This window comes from Passer domesticus, chromosome 20 (assembly GCF_036417665.1).
Source record: "Passer domesticus isolate bPasDom1 chromosome 20, bPasDom1.hap1, whole genome shotgun sequence".
In the NCBI taxonomy this organism is placed as follows: domain Eukaryota; kingdom Metazoa; phylum Chordata; class Aves; order Passeriformes; family Passeridae; genus Passer; species Passer domesticus.
The window spans coordinates 11,648,823-11,669,520 of NC_087493.1; the positions used below are offsets into that span (position 1 = coordinate 11,648,823).

The 20,698-nt window shown below is 53.3% G+C and overlaps 1 protein-coding gene across 4 annotated transcripts in view; it reads right to left on the minus strand.

The window, feature by feature from the left end:
- Positions 1–296: 296 nt before the first annotated feature.
- MYH10 (myosin heavy chain 10) overlaps positions 297–20,698 on the minus strand; it is an 84,465-nt gene continuing 64,063 nt past the window's right edge. For all 4 annotated transcript variants that reach the window (XM_064395883.1, XM_064395881.1, XM_064395882.1 and 1 more), the window contains 20 exons: positions 20,152–20,358; positions 18,720–18,857; positions 18,041–18,164; positions 15,405–15,576; positions 14,490–14,702; positions 14,258–14,402; positions 13,028–13,234; positions 12,029–12,133; positions 10,890–11,042; positions 10,352–10,600; positions 9,639–9,851; positions 8,762–8,974; positions 7,228–7,389; positions 6,512–6,640; positions 4,688–4,776; positions 4,251–4,374; positions 3,963–4,171; positions 3,006–3,114; positions 2,396–2,568; positions 297–1,874 (listed from right to left, as the gene is read on the minus strand). In XM_064395883.1, coding sequence (XP_064251953.1) covers positions 1,730–1,874; positions 2,396–2,568; positions 3,006–3,114; positions 3,963–4,171; positions 4,251–4,374; positions 4,688–4,776; positions 6,512–6,640; positions 7,228–7,389; positions 8,762–8,974; positions 9,639–9,851; positions 10,352–10,600; positions 10,890–11,042; positions 12,029–12,133; positions 13,028–13,234; positions 14,258–14,402; positions 14,490–14,702; positions 15,405–15,576; positions 18,041–18,164; positions 18,720–18,857; positions 20,152–20,358 — 3,279 coding nt within the window. In that variant the 3' untranslated portion in view covers positions 297–1,729. The remainder of the gene's footprint in view (positions 1,875–2,395; positions 2,569–3,005; positions 3,115–3,962; positions 4,172–4,250; positions 4,375–4,687; positions 4,777–6,511; positions 6,641–7,227; positions 7,390–8,761; positions 8,975–9,638; positions 9,852–10,351; positions 10,601–10,889; positions 11,043–12,028; positions 12,134–13,027; positions 13,235–14,257; positions 14,403–14,489; positions 14,703–15,404; positions 15,577–18,040; positions 18,165–18,719; positions 18,858–20,151; positions 20,359–20,698) is intronic.

A 20,698-nucleotide genomic window follows, 5' to 3' on the forward strand; every position in this document is an offset into this window, starting at 1 on the left:
TGGGCTGCAGCTCCTGCAGCTCCCAGGCCCTTCCTGCCCCGCTCCAGGGCAGGTTCTGCACCCCAAGACCCCAAAATGTGGGATGTGACTGCTCAGGCAGGAGCCCAGAGCCTGTGCCACGGCACTGAGTGGCAGCAGCAGAGCTCAGAGTTGCTTTGTGCTCCAGCTGGGCCCTGCCAGTGGCATTCAGAGGCAAAGGCTCAGCTCGGACCAAGCCATTGATGCTGTATTTAGGTCAAAATAAAAGGGGAAAAAAAAAAGCAAGCAAACAAAACAGGAAGAAGGGAAAAGGCAGCTTCCAGTCATATCTCGTTTATTAAGGTCTATGCCAGCCTCGGGAGAGCTCTTCCAGTAAGTAAACAGAGCAGGCGGCCGCATCTATAATGAATAAATTTATTGTCTTACAAAAATCATTGTCTAGAAATATGGGTATACAAGAAAACAAGATATTTGCAGTCAGACGCCTGGTGGTCAACAGCCAGTTTGATTAAAAATATCCAAACACACACAACAAAACCTTTGCGACAGATGTTAAAGCTTTTAACCAAAAAGGGAAATCCATGGGTTTTGAGCATGTGGCAGAGGAAGTTTCCTAGTTAACACTGATTCATTGTCACTAATATCAATAATACCACTTGGACTAGAGAGGTACATGATATGAAGCACAGTCAAAATTAATACATTAAATCATTGTTATATAGGCAAATTATATATGTAACGTTGTCTTAGTACTGTAGTGTCTAAGGCACTTTCTGTAATGTCAGTTTTCAGCTATTTAAACAAAAAGAACGCTAACTACTCACTGTAATACTGCTCAAAATAAAAAAAAAAAAAAACAACAAAACAACAACAACAAAAAAAAAAGGATTCACATCCACTGGCATGTTAACTGTAGGCAGGCAACATCCATCCATCCAGGGCGGGAGCCGCGAGCCCGGCCCCACAGGAGCAGGGCCCAGAGCCTCCCAGGGCCTCACATTAATAAATTAGTTGTGCCTTGCTGTGTTTCTTTCCCAGCGGTGCTCACACACCCAGGCCGGGTGCCTGCAGGGGGCTCTGGGGCCGGGGACCCTCCTGGGTGTGCCTGGACTGCATGGACACGAGGGGATGGAGCGGGCGCTGAGAACACTTCAAATGGGATTGCAGGATAAAAACGGACACTAGCACTCATCCCTACACTTCCCTCTAACACTTCCCAAGGCCGTTTTTCACAGTTCACTCAGGGGGGTGTGTGCGGATCACAACAATTGGGAGAAAAGAAAGAAACGGGAGCGGTTTGGTCTTCACTGATCCGAGAGGCTGCGGCCAGCCCGGAGCCTGAAGGATGCTGCTGGACACAAGGCATGCACAGCCACGGCAGGGGGTCTGTCCTGGCCCCCCACCCGCTGGGAATGACGCTTCTGGATTGATAAAAAAAAGTTTCATCCTTCACATGATGCTTTATAAAATGGCTTTACAATGAGTATCTGGAAAAGAGATGCACTGAACAGAGACGATCCCGGTTGTTTACTATATATAAAAAAGCAGTTGTACCTATATCTGAAGCAGGGTACAGTGTGGTGAGGCTGGAGAGCCTTAAGACATGGTTGACCTATGATAAGGAACCTTGTAGCACATGCCGAGGGTCGTAAGGCAGCTTTGCGGCCACAAGGCAGTTCCGAGGGCAGGGCAGGGCGCTGGGGCGCTCCCGCGGGGCTGGAAAGGTCTCTGCATGCAGGCGGGGCCGGCGCTACTCGGCGGGGGCGGCGGGGGCCTCGTTCACGTCGCTGCCTTTGCTCTCGGCGTCGTCGTCCGACAGCTCCAGAGAGGCGCCCTCGATGTGCAGCTGCCGCCGGCCCGAGCGGCTCGAGGAGAAGGTGATGGGTCCCCCCCTCCTGGAACGAGAGCAGCGCTGGGGGAGGCTCCTGCTCCGGGCAGGGGCTGGGCTGGGATTGGGATTGGGATTGGGATTGGGATGGGATGGGATGGGATGGGATGGGATGGGATGGGATGGGATGGGATGGGATGGGATGGGATGGGATGGGATCTTAAAGCTCAGCCCATCCCACCCCTGCCATGGCAGGGTCACCTCCCACTGTCCCAGGCTGCTCCAAGCCCTGTCCAGCCTGGCCTTGGGCACTGCCAGGGATCCAGGGGCAGCCCCAGCTGCTCTGGGCACCCTGTGCCAAGGCCTGCCCACCCTCCCAGGGAAGGAGTCCTTCCCAATATCCCATCCATCCCTGCACTGTCAGGCATATCCCTATGGAATACCTGGCAGCTTCCTTGCTCTCACCACCAGGCTCCAGTTCGAGCCATCCCCTAATCCCAGCAGCTCCCCAGCTGATGTTCCCCAGGGGGTCTGTGGGCTCGGAGGGGCTTGGGTCAATCCCAGTCCCAGTGTTCCAGGGGCACTGACCTTAGCCTGTTTTTGAGGGTGCTGACCTCCCTGCTCAGCCCCTCGTTGGCCTCCGTGGCATCGTCCAGCTCTCGCTGCAGCTTGCGCCGCGACGCGTTGGCGCGCGTGGCCTCCTCCTCTGCCTCCTCCAGCTGCCGCTTCAGCTGCTTCATCCTGGCGTTGGCTTTCTCCATCTGCAACCAAGCCAGCACTGGGGTCACCCTGCAGCTGCAGCCCCACCAGGGATGCAGCACAGCCCTGACTGGGGATGCAGCACAGCCCCGACTGGGGATGCAGCACAGCCCCGACCAGGGATGCAGCACAGCCCCGACCAGGGATGCAGCACAGCCTAACCAGGGATGCAGCACAGCCCCGACCAGGGATGCAGCACAGCCCCGACCAGGGATGCAGCACACTCATGCAGGCTCCAGCCTGGACCCCAGAACACCACGGAGCTCCCAGCCCTGGGAGAGCAGGGTGGGAACAGCCCATCCCAGCAGAGCTCACACACACAGGGAGAATCCCTGCTGGGCTTTCCCTGCTGGTTTCATCACCACTCTAAACTCCCTTTCCATTACAGTTCTCTTCCCAAGCCCTTCCCACCCAGGAGGTTTTCCTGACCCCCACCCACCTGCTCCTTGTACTGGTCCGCGTGGCGCCGCTCGTCCTCCACCTGCATGAACACCTCCTTCAGCTTCTTCTCCGTGCGCCGCACCAGCTTGTTGGCAGCTGCTCTTTCCCTGCAAGAGCCAAAGGCATCGCTGCTCCCGCTGCTGGGGGCTGGCAGCACGAGATCTGCCCCCCTGGGGTGCCCCTGGCACAGCCTGGAACACGCCAGGCACAGCAATGCAGCTGATGCATGTGCCAGGGGCTGCCTGGGAGGCAGGGATGCAGGGATGAAGAGATGCAGGGATGTGGGGATACAGGGAATGCAGGGATACAGGGATGTAGAGATGTAAGGATACAGTGATGCAGGGATGTAAGAATATAGGGATACAGGGATGCAGCTCTCAGAGCACAAAGCCTTGGGGCAATGTGAGGGGCACAAACAGGACTCAGAGAATTCCTTCACAAAGAGACTGGACAGAGCAGCTTTACAGCTGCTGCTCAACCAGTAACACAATCCTGCTGCAGAGCCCAGAGCACAGAAAGGAGAGAGGTGCTGGCAGGACAAGCCCCACCTGCAAATGCGGGGAGGAATCAGCTAAAGAAGTGAATTTTAAGAATAGAATTCAAGGAGAGATGGATAATTCACTGCAGAAAGACTTCTGGAGAGCACGGGATTCATCTCAAGCTGTCCCACATAAGCTGTTCCTCTAACCAAGCACCCAGGGGACATTTCACCTTGTCCCAGGAAACTCCTGCAGCACCCTGTGGCTCTGGGACATCAACACCTTGCAGAGTTCATGCAGCTGGTAGGAAGCAAATCCACTCTGGAACTCCCAGCCCCAGTTACTCTACAGCTGCCTTGTTAAAGTTTACCCCCTAAACAGGAGTCTCCAGACAATACACCAAGGCCCTTCAGAAACACCCAGCATGGAACTTCCAGCCATTCAACCGCACAGGCAACCAGGTCTTTGCCCCTTACTTGGCTTCCTGCTCCAGCTGTTCTTCAAGCTGTGCAATCTTGGCTTCTAGAGTAGAAATTGTTGCCTTGAATTTGGACTTGACAGAGCCCTCCAGCTCCTGCAGCTTGGCCTTGAGCTCCTTGTTCTGCCTCTCCAGCTGCTGCCGCGCGTTCTCGCTCTTCTGCGCCGCGCTGCGCTCGCCGGCCAGCTCCGAGTTGAGCGTGTCCACCTGGCAGGAAGGGACAGGGTCACTCGGTGCCACCAGAGCCCCCGTGCCCGTCACAGCCACAGCAGCTGCCCGGGCTCACCTGCAGCGTGGTCTTTCGGAAGCGCTCGTTGAGCAGCTCCATGTTGCTCTGCTCCTCCTCCAGCTCCTCCTCCAGCTGGGCAATCCGAGCCTCCAGCCGCCGCTTCTCGTCCAGCAGCGCTGACCTGCACAGGGCAAGGGGTCAGGGCGTGTCCAGAGCCAACAGGGCTCCTGGGGAGGGCACTCAGCATCAGGGCATCTCCTGAGCTGCAGGGGACCCTCAAGGAGCCAGCTCCTGTCCCTGCACACACACCCCAACACTCCTGCCCTGGCAGCGCTGTCCAAACGCTCCTGGAGCTCTGGCAGCCTCAGGGCTGATCCTGGGGAGCCTGGGCAGTGCCCAGCACCCTCTGGGGCAAGAACCTTTGCCAGATCTCCATCCTGCCCCTCCCTGGCCCAGCTCAGGCTGTCCCCTGCCCCAGGCACAGCCTGACTCACTTCCCAGAGGCGCTGTTGGCGATCTCGTCTGCCAGCTCGTCGCGCTCCTGCTCCGCGTGCCGCCGCGCGCGCTCCGACGCTGCGAACTCCTGCAGGGTGGGAACAGTCAGGGCAGCCCGGGAACCCCACACCCTCTGCAGGCACAGCCCCAGGAACCCCACACCCTCTGCAGGCACAGCCCGGGAACCCCACACCCTCTGCAGGCACAGCCCCAGGAACCCCACACCCTCTGCAGGCACAGCCAGGGAACCCCACACCCTCTGCAGGCACAGCCAGGGAACCCCACACCCTCTGCAGGCACAGCCCCAGGAACCCCACACCCTCTGCAGGCACAGCCAGGGAACCCCACACCCTCTGCAGACACAGCCCGGGAACCCCACACCCTCTGCAGGCACAGCCAGGGAACCCCACACCCTCTGCAGACACAGCCCCAGGAACCCCACACCCTCTGCAGACACAGCCCGGGAACCCCACACCCTCTGCAGGCACAGCCAGGGAACCCCACACCCTCTGCAGGCACAGCCCGGGAACTCCACACCCTCTGCAGGCACAGCCAGGGAACCCCACACCCTCTGCAGACACAGCCCAGCAACCCCACACCCTCTGCAGGCACAGCCCGGGAACCCCACACCCTCTGCAGGCACAGCCCGGGAACCCCACACCCTCTGCAGACACAGCCCAGGAATCCCACACCCTCTGCAGGCACAGCCCGGGAACCCCACACCCTCTGCAGGCACAGCCCAGCCATCCCACACCCTCTGCAGGCACAGCCCGGGAACCCCACACCCTCTGCAGGCACAGCCCGGGAACCCCACACCCTCTGCAGGCACAGCCAGGGAACCCCACACCCTCTGCAGACACAGCCCAGCCATCCCACACCCTCTGCAGACACAGCCCAGCAACCCCACACCCTCTGCAGGCACAGCCCGGGAACCCCACACCCTCTGCAGGCACAGCCCCAGGAACCCCACACCCTCTGCAGACACAGCCCGGGAACCCCACACCCTCTGCAGACACAGCCCAGGAATCCCACACCCTCTGCAGGCACAGCCCGGGAACCCCACACCCTCTGCAGACACAGCCCAGCAACCCCACACCCTCTGCAGACACAGCCCAGGAATCCCACACCCTCTGCAGACACAGCCCGGGAATCCCACACCCTCTGCAGGCACAGCCCGGGAACCCCACACCCTCTGCAGACACAGCCCGGGAACCCCACACCCTCTGCAGACACAGACCCCAACAGCCTCTGGGAGAAGCTGTGAACTGGGATATCCCAGGGGTTTTATGGATCAGCTGGATGTTCCCTCACTGCCCAGTGCAGTTACTTCTCCCTGTCCATGAATCCTTCCCCACCCAAAGCAAAGGAAAAAAAAATCTGTGAAGATCAGTAACTCCCCAGCCCTCAGCAGCAGGAGAAACCACTGTGCCCCACGCTCTGACAGACACAGTCAGTGTAAAGTGGTGCTAAATTAAGCAAATGTTTTAGGTTCTCACAGAGTTCTCAGCATGAAGACAAGAGAATAAAAATTAAAAAGCTCCAGCACAACAGCACACCCAGCACTGAACCTCAGATTGTACATCTGCATTAAGTGGCAGGAGCACTCAAGCATTTCCTAAGGACAATGAAATGCTCTACAAGTGCCACACTGAGCTCTGAAGGCCACCCAAGGCCACCTGGAGGAGCCCCAGGCAGTGCCAGGTTATCTGTGAAGGCAGCAAGGGAAGTGTGCTGAGTGTGGGCAACTGCTGCAAGCCTTGCAGCTGAAGCAGACAGGAGAGGCACAGGGACAAGAAAAACAATCTCCTGAATTTCCATCTCACCTCTTGGAGCTGGAGTATTTCTGCTTCGAGACTTTTGAGCTTCTTCTCACTCTCTTTGGACTGGGCAAAGATCTCATCCCGGGATGCTCGGGCCTCTTCCAGCTCCCGCTGGTAGTCCTTCATCTGAGCCTGCAGGTGGAGAGCAGGGTGAGGCACAGCCAGGCTGCACCAGGACAGTCAAACCAACCCAGCTCTGAAGCAGTTCAGCCCCTAAGAGATAAGGCTGTTCTCCCAAAGTGGCTTCATTCCTAAAAGGCATTTCCAGTTCTTCTGAATTCTAAATTTTCATTTCCTCATCTTTCCACCCCTCAATGCCTGGTCACAAATATCACATTCCAAGACTTCAAGCATTCCACGGAATTATAGAGTGGAATCTTAGAATGACCTGAGCTGGAAGGGTCCTTAATTATAATCAGTGCCACCCCTGCCATGGCAGGGACACCTTCCAGTGTCCCAGGCTGCTCCAAGCCCTGTCCAACCTGGCCTTGGGCACTGCCAGCGATGTGGAAGGTGGTTTGGTGGGCAGGGGAGTTTGGAACAAGATTCGCTTCAGGATCCCTTCCAACCCAAAGCATCCTGTGATTCTCTGAAAGGATGAGTTTTGCCTAGAGGATAATTCAGGCTGGACACTCAGACCCACAGTGGAGTCTGCCTCTCCTCCTGCCCCCGGCTGCAGCCCCTGGGCAGCTGCCAGGACAGAACCCAGCTGGGCCTACCTGCAGCTTCCTCAGCTGTTTGATGGCTTCATCCCGAGCCTTGTTGGCAGCCTCTATCTGCCCCTCCAGGTCCTTCAGGTCCATCTCCAGCTTCTTCTTGGCTGCCACGGCCAGCGCGCGCTGCTTGCGCTCGTCCTCCAGCTCGGCCTCCAGCTCCCGCACCTGGGCACGAGGGCAGCATCAGCCCTGCCAGGCAGGCAGGCAGGCAGGGCAGGGCCAGCCTGGCACCCGGGCACGAGGGCAGCATCAGCCCTGCCAGGCAGGGCAGGGCAGGGCCAGCCTGGCACCCGGGCACGAGGGCAGCATCAGCCCTGCCAGGCAGGCAGGCAGGGCAGGGCAGGGCCAGCCTGGCACCCGGGCACGAGGGCAGCATCAGCCCTGCCAGGCAGGGCAGGGCAGGGCCAGCCTGGCACCCGGGCACGAGGCAGGGCCAGCCTGGCACCCAGGGGCTGCCCAGGGCACGGGGACCCCTCCCCATGGCACAGGGCAAGGCCAGGTCCCACAGGGATCAGAGATCTCTGCACTGAGCACAAGGGAAAGGCCAGGAAAGGACTCAGCTTCTGCAGCATTTCCATTCCAGCCTCCTGCCCACCACTGCCACCCACCCCAGGGGATGGCTCCGGGGCAGATGGAGCCAACTCTGATGGAAAATGAGAAGTAGAATCACCTCATTGTCTCAAGAAAACAATGAAACCATTCCCTTTGAACAGCCTGTTACTGGCACTTATACACCAGCAACTTCTTTTCCCAAAATAAAACAAAACAGGAGTGTGTGAACAGCCAGGCAACATGGACTGAGCCAAACCTATGCAAAAACAAACTGAGCCAGAAATGCCACAGCTTACCAACATGAAGGAATATTCTGTTTTGAAGCAAATCTCCCTCCCAGTGCAAGGTCAGGAGCTCTTGTCCAGTCCAGATAACAGCAACTTTGCCCTGCAGTGACCTTCCAAACCCTGCAGGCCAGGTCTATTCCTAGGACAGCTCTACACTGGTGATTCTCAGTTTTTGTTTTCTTGGGATAAATCTTGAAATATTGGCTGGTTTATTGCTGAACACTTAATGTTGATTTAGAACTAAGCATGATCCTCTAAAGGCATTTCTTGAGGCTCTTCTGATCTCTGTGTTCCCAGAATTCTCAAGTCTGGAAACCTGAAAGCTCTGCCATGATTTCCATTTAGGAAACTGTTCAGTTAATTTAAAAGTCTATCTCAGCATCCATGGATTTGTTCCTGGACATCAAACAAGACGGGCTTGAAAATGCAACTGGGGTGTCCCTGTGCTGGGAGTACAGCCAGGCAGCAACAGCCAAACCCCTTTGGGGGCCAGCAGCACCCCCTGGCCCTGCCTGGGGACAGTGGCCAGCCCTCAGCCAGAACCACTGTATGCTTGGTAAAAATGCTCTGGTCTGGGGTTTCCACTGGATGGAATCTTTGAGCAAAGGGGTTTATTTTTCTGGCAGCACAGAGGCCCAGAGTTCTGGCCAAAGCCCTTCCTCCCCTCCTGACTGCAGCACAAAGTAAAACACACGTACTTGTTTCACCAGCATCCTCTTCTTCTCCTCGTTCTGCTCATCTCTGGCTTGCAGATCTCTGTCAAACTGGGCCTTCATGGCCTGCATGTTCACCTCCAGGCGGAGCTTGGCATCTTCTGTGGCCTGCAGCTCATCCTCCAGCTCCTCCAGCTGAGTCCTCATCTCCTCCACCTGCTGCTCCAGGGTTCTCTTGGACTTCTCCAGCTCGTGGACCTGCAGCCCAAACTCTGCTCAGAGCCTGTCCTTGAGGGGCCTCCCAGGGCAGAGCAGCTCAGGGAGGGCAGTGAGTGCCCTGGGCACCCTGAGCTGCACAGGGAGCCACAGCAGAGGCCCCACGGTGCCAGGGCACACCCACCCCCTACCCAGGCTGGCAAAGGGGAAATCTGATCCTTGGGTAAGGATGTGGGGCTGGGCACAGGGACACAGTGCCCATCAGGGAAGGGCAGGGCCTTGGCCTCAGCTGGGTGCAGGGGGAGGACACTGAAGGGTCACAGTTCTGCTCTGCCTTTGCTTCAGCCATGTCCTGCAGCTCAGCTTGACCAAAGGTAACAGAAATCCCCATTATCCCTCATTTATACACAATAAATATACCCAGCAACACAAAAATGGGGAGGTGGCTGCCTGATCTGCCACAGCTGCAACACATGAGCAGCTCTGTCTGACTGCAGTCCCACCTCCACTGACCCAAAAGCACCAGACTGGTATCTGGGATCTGCATGAGGGGGAGAATGCAGCTTGGAAGATGTTCATTATGCTGGGCATTAATTCCTCCAGCATTCTGGGTGAGCTTCAGGAAGTTCTGCTCTGGTGCACAGCCCCTTGTGCAGCCAGGGAGTTTTCCCAGTCTCTAACAAACAGGCTGTGGAGCCATACTCACATTTTTGCCCACATCATCCTTGGAGCTCATCAAGTCTTCCATATCTGTACGCAGCTGCTTGTTCTGCCTTTCAAATTCCTCCTTGGCTTCCAGGGCCTCCTCCAGGGCCCGGGCCAGGGACAGGGCTTTGGTTTCCTTCTCCCTGGCCTCTGCCTCAGCACGGTCTCGCTCCTCTGCATACCTGGCAGAAATGTTCTTTTCTTCTGCCAGCATCTGGACACGAGAAACCATGAATGCATCTCCTGAGCTCCACACTCAGGTCCTTCCTGCCTCAGTGTTCTACTCAGGAAGTGGCTCATGCCCTGAGTTTAACTGGCCTTCAGGAGCTGCCTGGTCCCTCAGCTGTGATCAAAGTGCCAGTGAGAGAACAGCTACAGGAGGAAAGCAAGCTACTCATCAAGACTCGAGTTTCATATGCTCCCCATCTTTCAGGTCCTTCTTTAGCCTACCTTGAGGGACTGCAATAAAACTAAAGTTTTTGTTCCAGCATAATTCTCCTTTCTGCATGAAGAGCTGATCCCTTGCTCTGACAAGCCTCGGAGATGGCATTTGGCTCCCAGAGCTGGGAGTGGCACATTGCTCCTCACACAGGCTGCCCACAGGTCTATCAACAACCACAGCACAGCCAGACCCTCTTCACACACAGCTCAGCAACACAACAAGTGCCATTTAAAAACCCTAGAAAGCCAGAGGGTGACAGCAGACTGCAGTACCTGATCAAACTTCTTCTGCTTTTTCTCCAGGTTGGAGACGATCTGGCGCTGGTGATCCAGGTCCACCATCAGGTCATCCAGCTCCTGCTGCAGGCGGTTCTTGGTCTTCTCCAGCTTGTCATAAGCCAGAGCCTTCTCCTCCAGGCGCTGGCTTAGGGACTCCATGTCCTTCAGCAGCTTCTTCTTGGTCTCCTCCAGCCCTTCAATGGTTCCCAAGTCATCGTCCACCTTCTTCTTGGCCTCAGCCAGCTGAAATTCACCAAGAGCAAGAGGAGGCCCTTAGGGCAACAGGAGAGGGGAAAGGCACAGGGGCAAAGTGCTGCTCCTGCAAGCTAAGGGAACACAGAACCTGGCAGCTCTCAGGCTCTCAGAGGCCCGAGCCCTGCCCATCACAGCTCAGGGGACACAGCACTACTGCAATGGAAGCTTCACTCCAAAATCTGCTCCAGCACCCGTGGAAGTTCATTATTGCTCCCCAAAGCTCTGGGACACTTTGGGACAGCTGCTCACACAAGGTCTGCCTCTCACAGCAGCCTACCTGGGCCTGCAGGGCCAGCATCTGCTTCTCCAGGTTCTTCCTGGCCTCCTCCTCCTCCTCCTGCTGCTCCTGCAGGTTGTTCTTCTCCTCCTCCAGCTGCCTTATCCTGCTGCTGAGGTTGAGCTTCTGGCGGGTTTCCTCCTGGAGCAGCTCCTGGGACACAGCATGGGCAGGGCTGAGTGTGCTCTGAACCCCCACAGCTCCACGTGGGGACTTCAGGTTCATTTTCCCTCAGATTTTGGGACAAACACATGCTTTATGAAGATATCTGTTATTTGGGTTCTCAAAAAGCCACTGACCATTCATTTTGGGCACATTTAAACCTTCCTAAAGCAGATCTCTGGTCAGGGAACCCATACCAGTCTGTTCTAGAAATTAAGGGATGATACCTTCCCACCTTTCAAGGGACTAGCCCAGAAGTCACCTTCAAAATGTATTTTTTCTTTTTCAGACAAGCACAGAGCACCTATTAAAAACCACCTGGGAAGAACGTGGAGCAGCAAATGCTGCAATGGCAGCATGCTTCCAGGTTTGCTGCACTGTTTAAATATAAAGGTCACTTTAAAGGTGGAAACTTCTGTCATAACAAAGTAATGGAAGGTGCAACCCCCATCCCACCCCCTCTCCTCCATCCTGCTCCCTACAAACCCCCCAGCTGTCATTAACATTATTCAGAGTTAACTGGCCACCATTAGAACTTTAATACAGGCAAGATAAAATATATTGAAGTGATGATTATCTGCAGAAAGCTGCATTTTCTTAATTAAGAGCCAAAACCTGACAGTTTGAACTTCAGCTGTAAGAATTTGAAGCTGTCAGCAGAAGACTGTTGCTCCTCATATATCCCAAGGATATTGACATTAAATTTTGCCTGGAAAGGGTTTTTTTATTTGATTCTTATCTGCCTCAGAGACAAAGACATAAAACAGAACGACCAGCAATCAGGAAGTGAAGCTCAGAGAATGAAAACTTGGCTCCCCACGTGGCTGAGCCATCCCCATCCATCCCACTTCACTGGGCAGAACAGGAAATGCAGCCCAGGGGCTTTCCAAAGCATGGAAATGTGTTTTCTGTCAGCAGTCAGCACTTCCCTGAGGAGCAGAGCTGCAGGGCCACGCTCAGCTCTGCTGCACACTCACCTGTGTGTCCTGGAGCTGGGATTCCAGGCTGGCTGCATCCTTGGCAAACTTGATGCCTTTCTTCTCTGCCTCCTCCAGCAGACTGGAGACGTTGTCCAGCTCATTCTGCAAAGCAACAGCCCAAAGGTGAGAGCACAGCCCAAATCCCACTGGGGCTGGGACTGCAGGGCACAGAACCTCAGCAAACTCCAGGTACAGAGCCCAAGAGAGGGAGACAGCAAGCTAGAACCACTGAAGTTTGGCTGCAAAAAGGGAAACGGAATGTCAGTGCTGAAGTGCAGTAACAAAACCAGAGCTAGTCTGATATTTAGCACTTTGCTCTGATCCCTGCATTCACACTTTAATGTTATTTTTAATTCCAGGACCATCTATTTCATGCAAGCATTAATTCAGGGATCATCAGGGTCTGAAGCATCACTGGAAGAGGAAAGGTTCCTGCCAGGTGCCAACTTATTATTTTGGGCTACACTTTTATATACCCTGAGACAGCCTGAAAGCTTCCCCCCAGAGAGCTGGGCCATTCCCTTCTGGAAGAGCTTCACCTGGATTTACCTGCAGCCCTCATTGCTGGGGTTCAAAGTCAGCCATGGCTGCATTTTTCCTGTTTGTTCCACTTCCCACAAAAATGGGCCTGTGCTTGCAACCCCTCCCTGCCAGGCCCCCAGCCTGGAGCACCAACCCAAACCTGTGGCCACCATCACTTTTTGTTCATCCTTAAGGAAAAGCTCAGCCCACCCCACTCAGTTCCCAGCCAAGCCAGCCCTGGCTCAGCTGGCCTGGGCAGAGCTCCCTGCAGGATTTGTGTCCAGGGTGGAAGCACATCCTCCCAAGGCACTGCAGCTCTCACACAGCCCAGGACGTTCAGGATTGATGTCACAGCACCACTGTGAGGCCTCCCAGGTCCACGAGAGCCCTGCTGAGGCCAGGTCACCTCCCACATCAGCCACAGGCCATTTCTGCACACGGTTTTTCAGGATTTTAGGGTTTCCAGAGCCTTACCTGCAGCTTGTTTGCCTTCTCAGCCAGCTCCACCCTCAGCCTCTCCCCTTCTGACACCTTTGCAGTCAGCTCCTGCACCTGAGCATCGAGTTTCTTCCTCTTGTGCTCAGACTCTGCCTTGACCTGCTGCAGCACCTTCACCTCACAGGCCAGCTCCTTGTTGTCAGACTCCAAGCCTTGCTTGTTCTTTTCAAGGTTTGCTTTGAACTAGGGAAGACAAAAGGGAAGAAGTTCAACCCCTGGCTGCAGGTGAATGTTTCCTGGCACAGATGATTGTGCAGATCAGGTCTCCATGCCCAGAGGGAAGCCAGGGGCTCAGCAGGGCTGCAATGCTGCTGTGGAACACTGGGTGTGCCAGCAGAGGCTGGGGTGCCAGGCTGCTCTCCCCAGGTGAGGGGAGCAGCAGGGCAGGATCTGGGATGGCAGCACTGGAAATGAATGCTTTGGTAGCACTGCAAGCAGCAAGGAATGTGCCCATGCAGAGATGAGCATGGCTCATCTCACAGAAACAAAAGGGAAGACATGAACCAAAGCTGCCCTGGTTTGAGTGGGCAGAGCAGCCTGGGAGTGCAGAACAAAGCAATGCTCAGCTCTGCACTGACGTCTGCAAGGAGCCTTTCAAACAGCCATCCCTGGCACCAGGGATGTTTAAGTGTCACTTCTGCTGTACCACAGAGCTGACACCCCCTGTCACAGGAGCTTTGTTTCAGATTGCAGGGTATATCTTTTCATGCTCCTATTGAGAATATTTATTGAATAAGGAGCAGAAGACATGCAGAAGATTTTCAGGTGAATAAAGCTGGTGAAAATCATTGTTTAACTACTACATTTCTCTCTTAATTTAGAGTACTAAGGAAGCTTGTGCAGTATTCACAATACATAAAAACCACCACAGGACAGGAACTGTCCACACACCCATTTGTGAATGACCCCAGGTGTAATTTCCAAAACCAGACACTTCTTTCTTTGGAATAATTCTCATTTTGAACAAGAGCCACGTGAGCCACCTGTGCCTCTGCTGCTGGTGACCAGAGGGCACAGCACAGATGTGCTGCTGAACAGCTGCAAACTGTCAAACCAACATGAGAAATGTCAGCTATAGGGTGGATTTTCAGAGGACAGCTTAGCTCTGTGAGCATGGAAAGCCTCAGCCCAGGTCTCCTGGGAGGAACCACACTGCCTGTGGTCCTCATATAAAGCCCTGGAGCAGAAAGTTCATTTTCCTCTCACCCTTTTGGCCTGCTCAAGCTGTTCAGAGAGCTCCTCCAGGGCAGTGGCATGCCTCTGCCTGATCTCCTGGATCTGGGCTTCGTGGTTTTTGGTTTCCTCCTCAATTGCTTTCTTCAGCTCAGCCACCTCCTGCTCTCGCTTTGTCCTGGAGGGGTCATCAAAAAATCAGCATTTCAGTTTTTTATAAATCTCAGAGGAATTCCAGTGCTGCTTACACAGACCATGGCCCTACCTGAGCTCTTGCTGTGCTGCAGTGGTATCCAAAGTATCTTCCAGTTCAGTTTTCAAAGCCTCCAGCTCTTCACTCAGATCCCTTTTCTGCTTTTCTGCCTTGTTCCTTGAGGCCTTCTCAGACTCCAGATCCTCCTGGAGCTCTGCAATCTGAGCCTGCAGCTCCCTGATCACCTTCAGTGCATTGTTCTTCTGCACTGCCTCCTCATCCCCCCTGTCAAACAGGCACCACAGTTACTGGGACTGCCCCTCCCTCAGAACCCCTGTTAATTAGCTACAAACCCAGCTGAACTTCTCCTCTGGAATAAAATAAATACCAACATTTATAGAATGGGGTGGAACCTTAAACATCACCAAATTCCCACCCCTTCATGGGCTGGGAGACCTTCCACTACCCCAGGTTCTCCAGCCCTGTCCAGCCTGGACACCTCCAGGGATGGATGACAGGAACCACAGATAAAACCAAGGTGCACTGTCACAGGTATCAAGCTTTAGTTTACAGTCAAATATTCCAGTTTTGTAGATCTCAACACTGCCCCAGAGATGTTCCATCTGTAGAATTTTCTCTTCCTGCAAAATTCTATTTAAAAAATCCAGGTGGTGTTCAGCATGACATGGAGTATCACCCAAACCCAGACAAAGTCTGTCCTGCACAGCACTTTAAGAGAAATACACATTTTTCCCTCCTGAGGCCGAATTTTGGGAGACTAAAAAAGCTTCCAGAGCCCAAACACTGTTACACCACGTGCAACTTCTTCTCTGTGCAGGTTTGTGGAGGCAGGATGCTGGGGCATCCCTGAACTCCTGGGAATTGCCCTGGCTGTGCACAGCACAGGGCTCCAGAGCTGGCAGTACTGCAGCACACCAGCCCTGACTGTGAAATTCCCTTTTGGGAGCAGCTTTGTCCTGCTCTGACCTGGCCACAGCAGCCTGCAGCTCCTCCTCCTTCTTGGCCAGCTGGATCTTCAGCTCGTCAATCTGGGCTTGCAGCTCAGCTATTTGGTCCTGCAGGTCTGTAGTTTCCCCATCCAGTTTTCTTTTAGCTTTTTCTAACTCCTGGCGGGTCTTCTCCTCCTTTTTCAGGCGTTCTGAAGGAAGCAAAGAATTCAATTCCTATGGAATTGTCCTTCTTGTCACCCTCAGGGACTCTGGGGTGGCAGGAAGGGTGGGAAGTTTAATTTATGCTGCCTCAATTCTTTCTCCAGCCTGCAGAAAAATGAAATAGCAAAGGAGAACTGCATGACTTCGCCAGGAAGTCAGGGGAAAGTCTCTGACAACTGTGAATAGCTTGGGATGAGGCAAAGAAACATCTTGGTAGAAAATAAGGAGTGGGAACTAATAGAGCAGCTTGAGCTGTTAGGCCAGATAATCACAGACATCAACACCCAAAAAAGAAGATAAACTGTGGACTGGAACAATTGCCTGGCTTTGGAAGGGCCAGGCCAGACTCCAAAAATCTGCTGGAAAATGGCACAGCTTAAAGTAAACTTGAATAAACCATTTTACAAGAATCTGTGCTGTTTAATCACATCCCACCAATGTTTAGCAAAACTCTGCAGCCCTGAGAGCTCCCTGCCAGTGATTTATGGTGCAGCTGGGACATCCAGCCCTGAGGAGCTTTTTGGGACAAGCACCCCACCAGCAGGGCCACAACAACCCCAGCCCCTGCTCTGCCCTGCCTGGGCACACCTGGCAGGGCTGGCACAGCCTGGCAGGGCTCAGCTTGGCTGGGCTCAGCCTGGCAGGGCTCAGCTTGGCTGGGCACAGCCTGGCAGGGCTCAGCTTGGCTGGGCTCAGCCTGGCAGGGCTCAGCTTGGCTGGGCACACCTGGCAGGGCTCAGCTTTGCTGGGCACACCTGGCAGGGCTCAGCTTTGCTGGGCTCAGCCTGGCAGGGCTCAGCTTTGCTGGGCTCAGCCTGGCAGGGCTGAGCAGGGCTGCAGCAGGTCCCAGCCTTGCTGAGCACACCTGGCAGGGCTGAGCAGGGCTCAGCTTTGCTGGGCACAGCCTGGCAGGGCTGGCACAGCCCAGCAGGGCTCAGCTTTGCTGGGCACAGCCTCAGCCCAGCTCTAAGGGCAGTGGCACAAACGCACAGTTCCAGGTGCCAGCAGAGTTCATTCCCCTGTTCAATCCTTTGTGGCTCCTCAGTGCAGGGATTTCCCTCACAGCACTCCCAAAGCTCCTTCTGGACTAGATGGAAAGGGAGCCATGGGCAGGAACCTCTCAGAGGCACCCTGGGCTGGCTGGGGTTTTCCAGACAACCTAAGGTAACAGTGCTTTTCCCCAAGCACTTTCACATTCCAAAGGATTTGTACTTTCCCCTCTGTTTTTACGTGAGGTTCCTGGTGAGTGACACTTACAGCAGAGTCACAAGACACAATTTTGTAATTGAGAGTTCACAGCAAAGTGAATTATTTTTTTTCCCCCAAATATCAGTGCCTAGACTCTAGCAGAGACCTTAATGGCTTCTTGAGTCATCTCCAAGACTAAATATCATTTTACCCTGCTTTCCTAGCCAAGAAATTGCATGCCTTAAATATAAGCTTTAATTTCCACATCTAAGGCCATCAGTCTTGGAATGGCTCTGTAACCAAACACATCTGTCAAGCTGTGTCCTGATTTGAGCACAGAGTACTTCAGAATTATTTTCCAGTGAGTAAAGCCTACTTAGACCCACCTTAAAGCCTCTGAATGGAGCTGTGGAAGACAAGGCTCATCAATCACTGCTACCCCTGCTAGCTCAACACCTGCCTACACAGATAAGGTAAAACTCTGATATCCTTCCAGAAGCACATCAGCCTTAAAAAATGCACCAGGACAGGCCCCAGCACACCAAGTGCAAGAACCATTCCCAAATTAGGGCTCAGAGAACAACTTTCTCTGTTATTTTGCAACTTTGACTTGGCAGCTCATTAATGTTGCACAGTATCTATAGTAATTAAAATAAAACAACACAAAATCAAGAAGGGTTGCATATGGGGTGGGTTTCACTTGTGACAACAGTGGCAAAACAGTCAGAAATAAATGGCTAAAGGACTGGAACCATGTAGATGGAATCATGGAATGGCTTGGGTTGGAAGAGGCCTTAAAGCTCAGCTCACTCCAACCCCTGCCTTGGGCAGGACACCTTCCACCAGAGCAGGCTGCTCAATAAAAAAAGCACTACAAAATAAAATATATCTACAAATATAATGAAGATAAATATTAAGAAAAGCAAAACAATTGAGATTTGCTTATTGAGAAACAATCCTGGAAGCCTAAGGAGTGCCATTCCTGCAGGAATACACTGCTCTGTGTTAGAGGAAAGTGGGAGAAGCCTCCGGGAGCCAGGATGTTCTCCCCTGGTGCTAATGGACACAGGCAACAGCAGGAACTTCTGAGTGTGTCTACAGAGGACATGGATTCTCAGAAATGAAACCCTGACAAGTTCAAAGGAGGCAGACTGAGCAGCCAGACCAGGCAGAGGCACAGCTTTCCTCCAGGACCTGGCAGGAGCAGCAGCCCTGCCCCAAGGATCCATCCCCTCCTGGGCTGCCATTCCAGGCACAACAAACCTTCCAAATCAGTGATCATCATTTCCTGCTTGTTCTTCAGTTTGGCCAAGTTTTTGGCTTTTTCTTCTTCTTCAGCCAGCTGAGAAGAGCATTCAGCAATCCTATCCTCCATCAGCTTCTTTTCCTGGGCAGGAGGAAGGGGAGGCAAAACAACTTCAAAATAACTTCAACACAACAAACAACAACAAAATTACTTCAACACAAAATAAGTTCCAGAGTCCCTAAGCAGTGCAAATAAAGGAATGTACAGAACACACAGAGGGCTGTCAGAGAGCACAAGATTCTATTACAGATTTTGTTTCTGTTACAGATTTCATTTCAAGTGATTCTCAATATCAAGGATCAGCTGGAATTGTTTGGAACCATGAACGCCTATTTTCCAGGAGAGACCTGGAATTCAGCACACAGCAGGCCTGGCTTTAGGACAGCACTGGAAATCTGTCTGCAGAGAACAATGGCAGCTATAAACCCTTAAACCACTTTTCCAGCTCTAGGATTTGGGAAAGTCATGAAACTGGGAAGAGTGTGTGACAAACTCCCCCTGCAATGTCAGCCCAAAGCCATCTCCAGTGTCTCAGCTTTGCCCTGGTCACATCCCAAAGTGCCCAGGTGTGTCAGACCCTGTGACAGCACTTTGGGAGCTGTCCCTGGGCACCTCCACCCTGCACACTGCTCCCACCTTCAGAAATTTGGAATTTTGGTCCTCCAACAGCAGGATCTCCTCCTCCATCTTCTTGATCTTTGCTTCAGCTGTGACTTTTTCAAGCTGCAGCTTCTGCCGAGCTCCCTCCTCCTCATCAAGCTGTTCCTCCAGGTCCTGGGGAGAGACACAACTGCATCTGTGCATCTTCCAGGCTATCCAGGGGGGGCATTGAGGCTTTTTTAACTCAGTGACAGAGGTGTGTTACTTGGGAAGCCTCTGGCCCTAACACACACAAAGCCACATTTGCTCGGTTAGATTCATGTCCAGGATCAATGATCTGGCAAGGAATGAAGGGCCATGGGATGCACATGGAATTTTTGGTGCTCTGGATTCCAGCTTTGGGTGAAATGTGCTCTCTAGGAAACACTCACTGCCACAGCCTTCACCTTCCTAATTCCAACTACAAAATAAAAAATCTGTAATTAATGACAACCAATCAGATCAGGCTTTATGGCAGAGCCTTCCCAGCACACTGCACCTGGATGGGGCACCTGGTGGAAAACACCAGGATCTGGGAGAGATTCCACAGGAAACAGCTCCCCTTATTTCAGTGCCACAGCTGAGCCAGTTCAGCCATTGAACAAAGAGTTAAAAAGCAATAATGCCCTGTGCTTCTGAGGGTTTAAACATGATTCATTTAAATATGATTAACAGACATTTTTAAACTGCATCAAAAGCTGTGAGAAGTGAAGTTTATTTCCTCTTCAACTACTTTTAATATTTTTAAAGACAGGTAAGTTCTCAGCTACTCCTTTTTTCAGGGCCACCATTATTTAAAAGGAAGCATCTTAATAATCTGATTGTCAAAAAAACCTCAATCAAGTAACTTGGAGGAAATGACATTGTCTTAGTGAAGTCAAATGAGTAATTTCCTTCATGATGTCCCCTGGATTTCAGTCCAAAAGGAACATTTCTCTCACAAGTGACACCATCCCATCAGTCTGTCCCCAAGCCCTGTGCAGCTCCTGCCCTCTCAGAGCACTTTGCTGCCTTTAATTATCCCACAGCACACACTGCCAGGGCATCCTGGCTTTCCTTTACCCTGCCAGGACATCCTGGTTTTGCTTTACCCTGCCAGGACATCCTGGCTTTCCTTTACCCTGCCAGGACATCCTGGTTTTGCTTTACCCTGCCAGGACATCCTGGCTGTCCTTTACCCTGCCAGGACAATCCTGGCTTTCCTTTACCCTGCCAGGACATCCTGGCTGTCCTTTACCCTGCCAGGACAGTCCTGGTTTTGTTTTCTCTCCTCACCTGCCTGAGACCACACAGAGCTCATCACACTCAACACAGGAAGAGAAGAGAAATAAAAAATCATTCCACTCAGGAGCCAAATTCCTCTGTCCTGCAGGGATGCTGAGGGAGCTTCCCCATCCTACTTCTCCACTCCAGGCACTGAGAACTGTACCTGGATATGGCCCTGCATCTTCTTCTTCTCATTCTGCAAGATTTGGTTTCTTTCCTCCTCCTCCTCAACCCTGGACTCCAAATCATGGAGAATTTCTTCCAGCTCTTGCTTTTTGGCAGCCAAGCGAGCTCTCATCTCCTCAGCCTCTGCAAAGAGCTCTGTCTCAGCCTGGAGCTGCTCTGCAAGGATGTTCTTCTCCTCCAGCACCTGCAAATACAAAAGGCAGTGAAGCTTTAAAAACGACACTTCAGAGACTCTCGGGAGAGATGACACCTGTGACAGCCACAAAGGTACCAAAGGCCACGTTCTGCCCCAGTTCCTGCCTCCCAAGTCCACATCCCAAACCAAGGACTTCCAGAAGAGGCTTTAGCAGCAGTCCAGAGCACAGCAGCTCTGGCTCCAGCAGCATTTCCTGCACTGCTCCCTGCAGAGTGGCACAGCAGGGCCATGGGCTGGTCCTGCCACTTCTGGCCAGTCCCAGTCCCCATCCCTGAGGATGTCACTTGTCCCTCCCATGGGACAGAGCACAACCCATGTCCTGCACAGC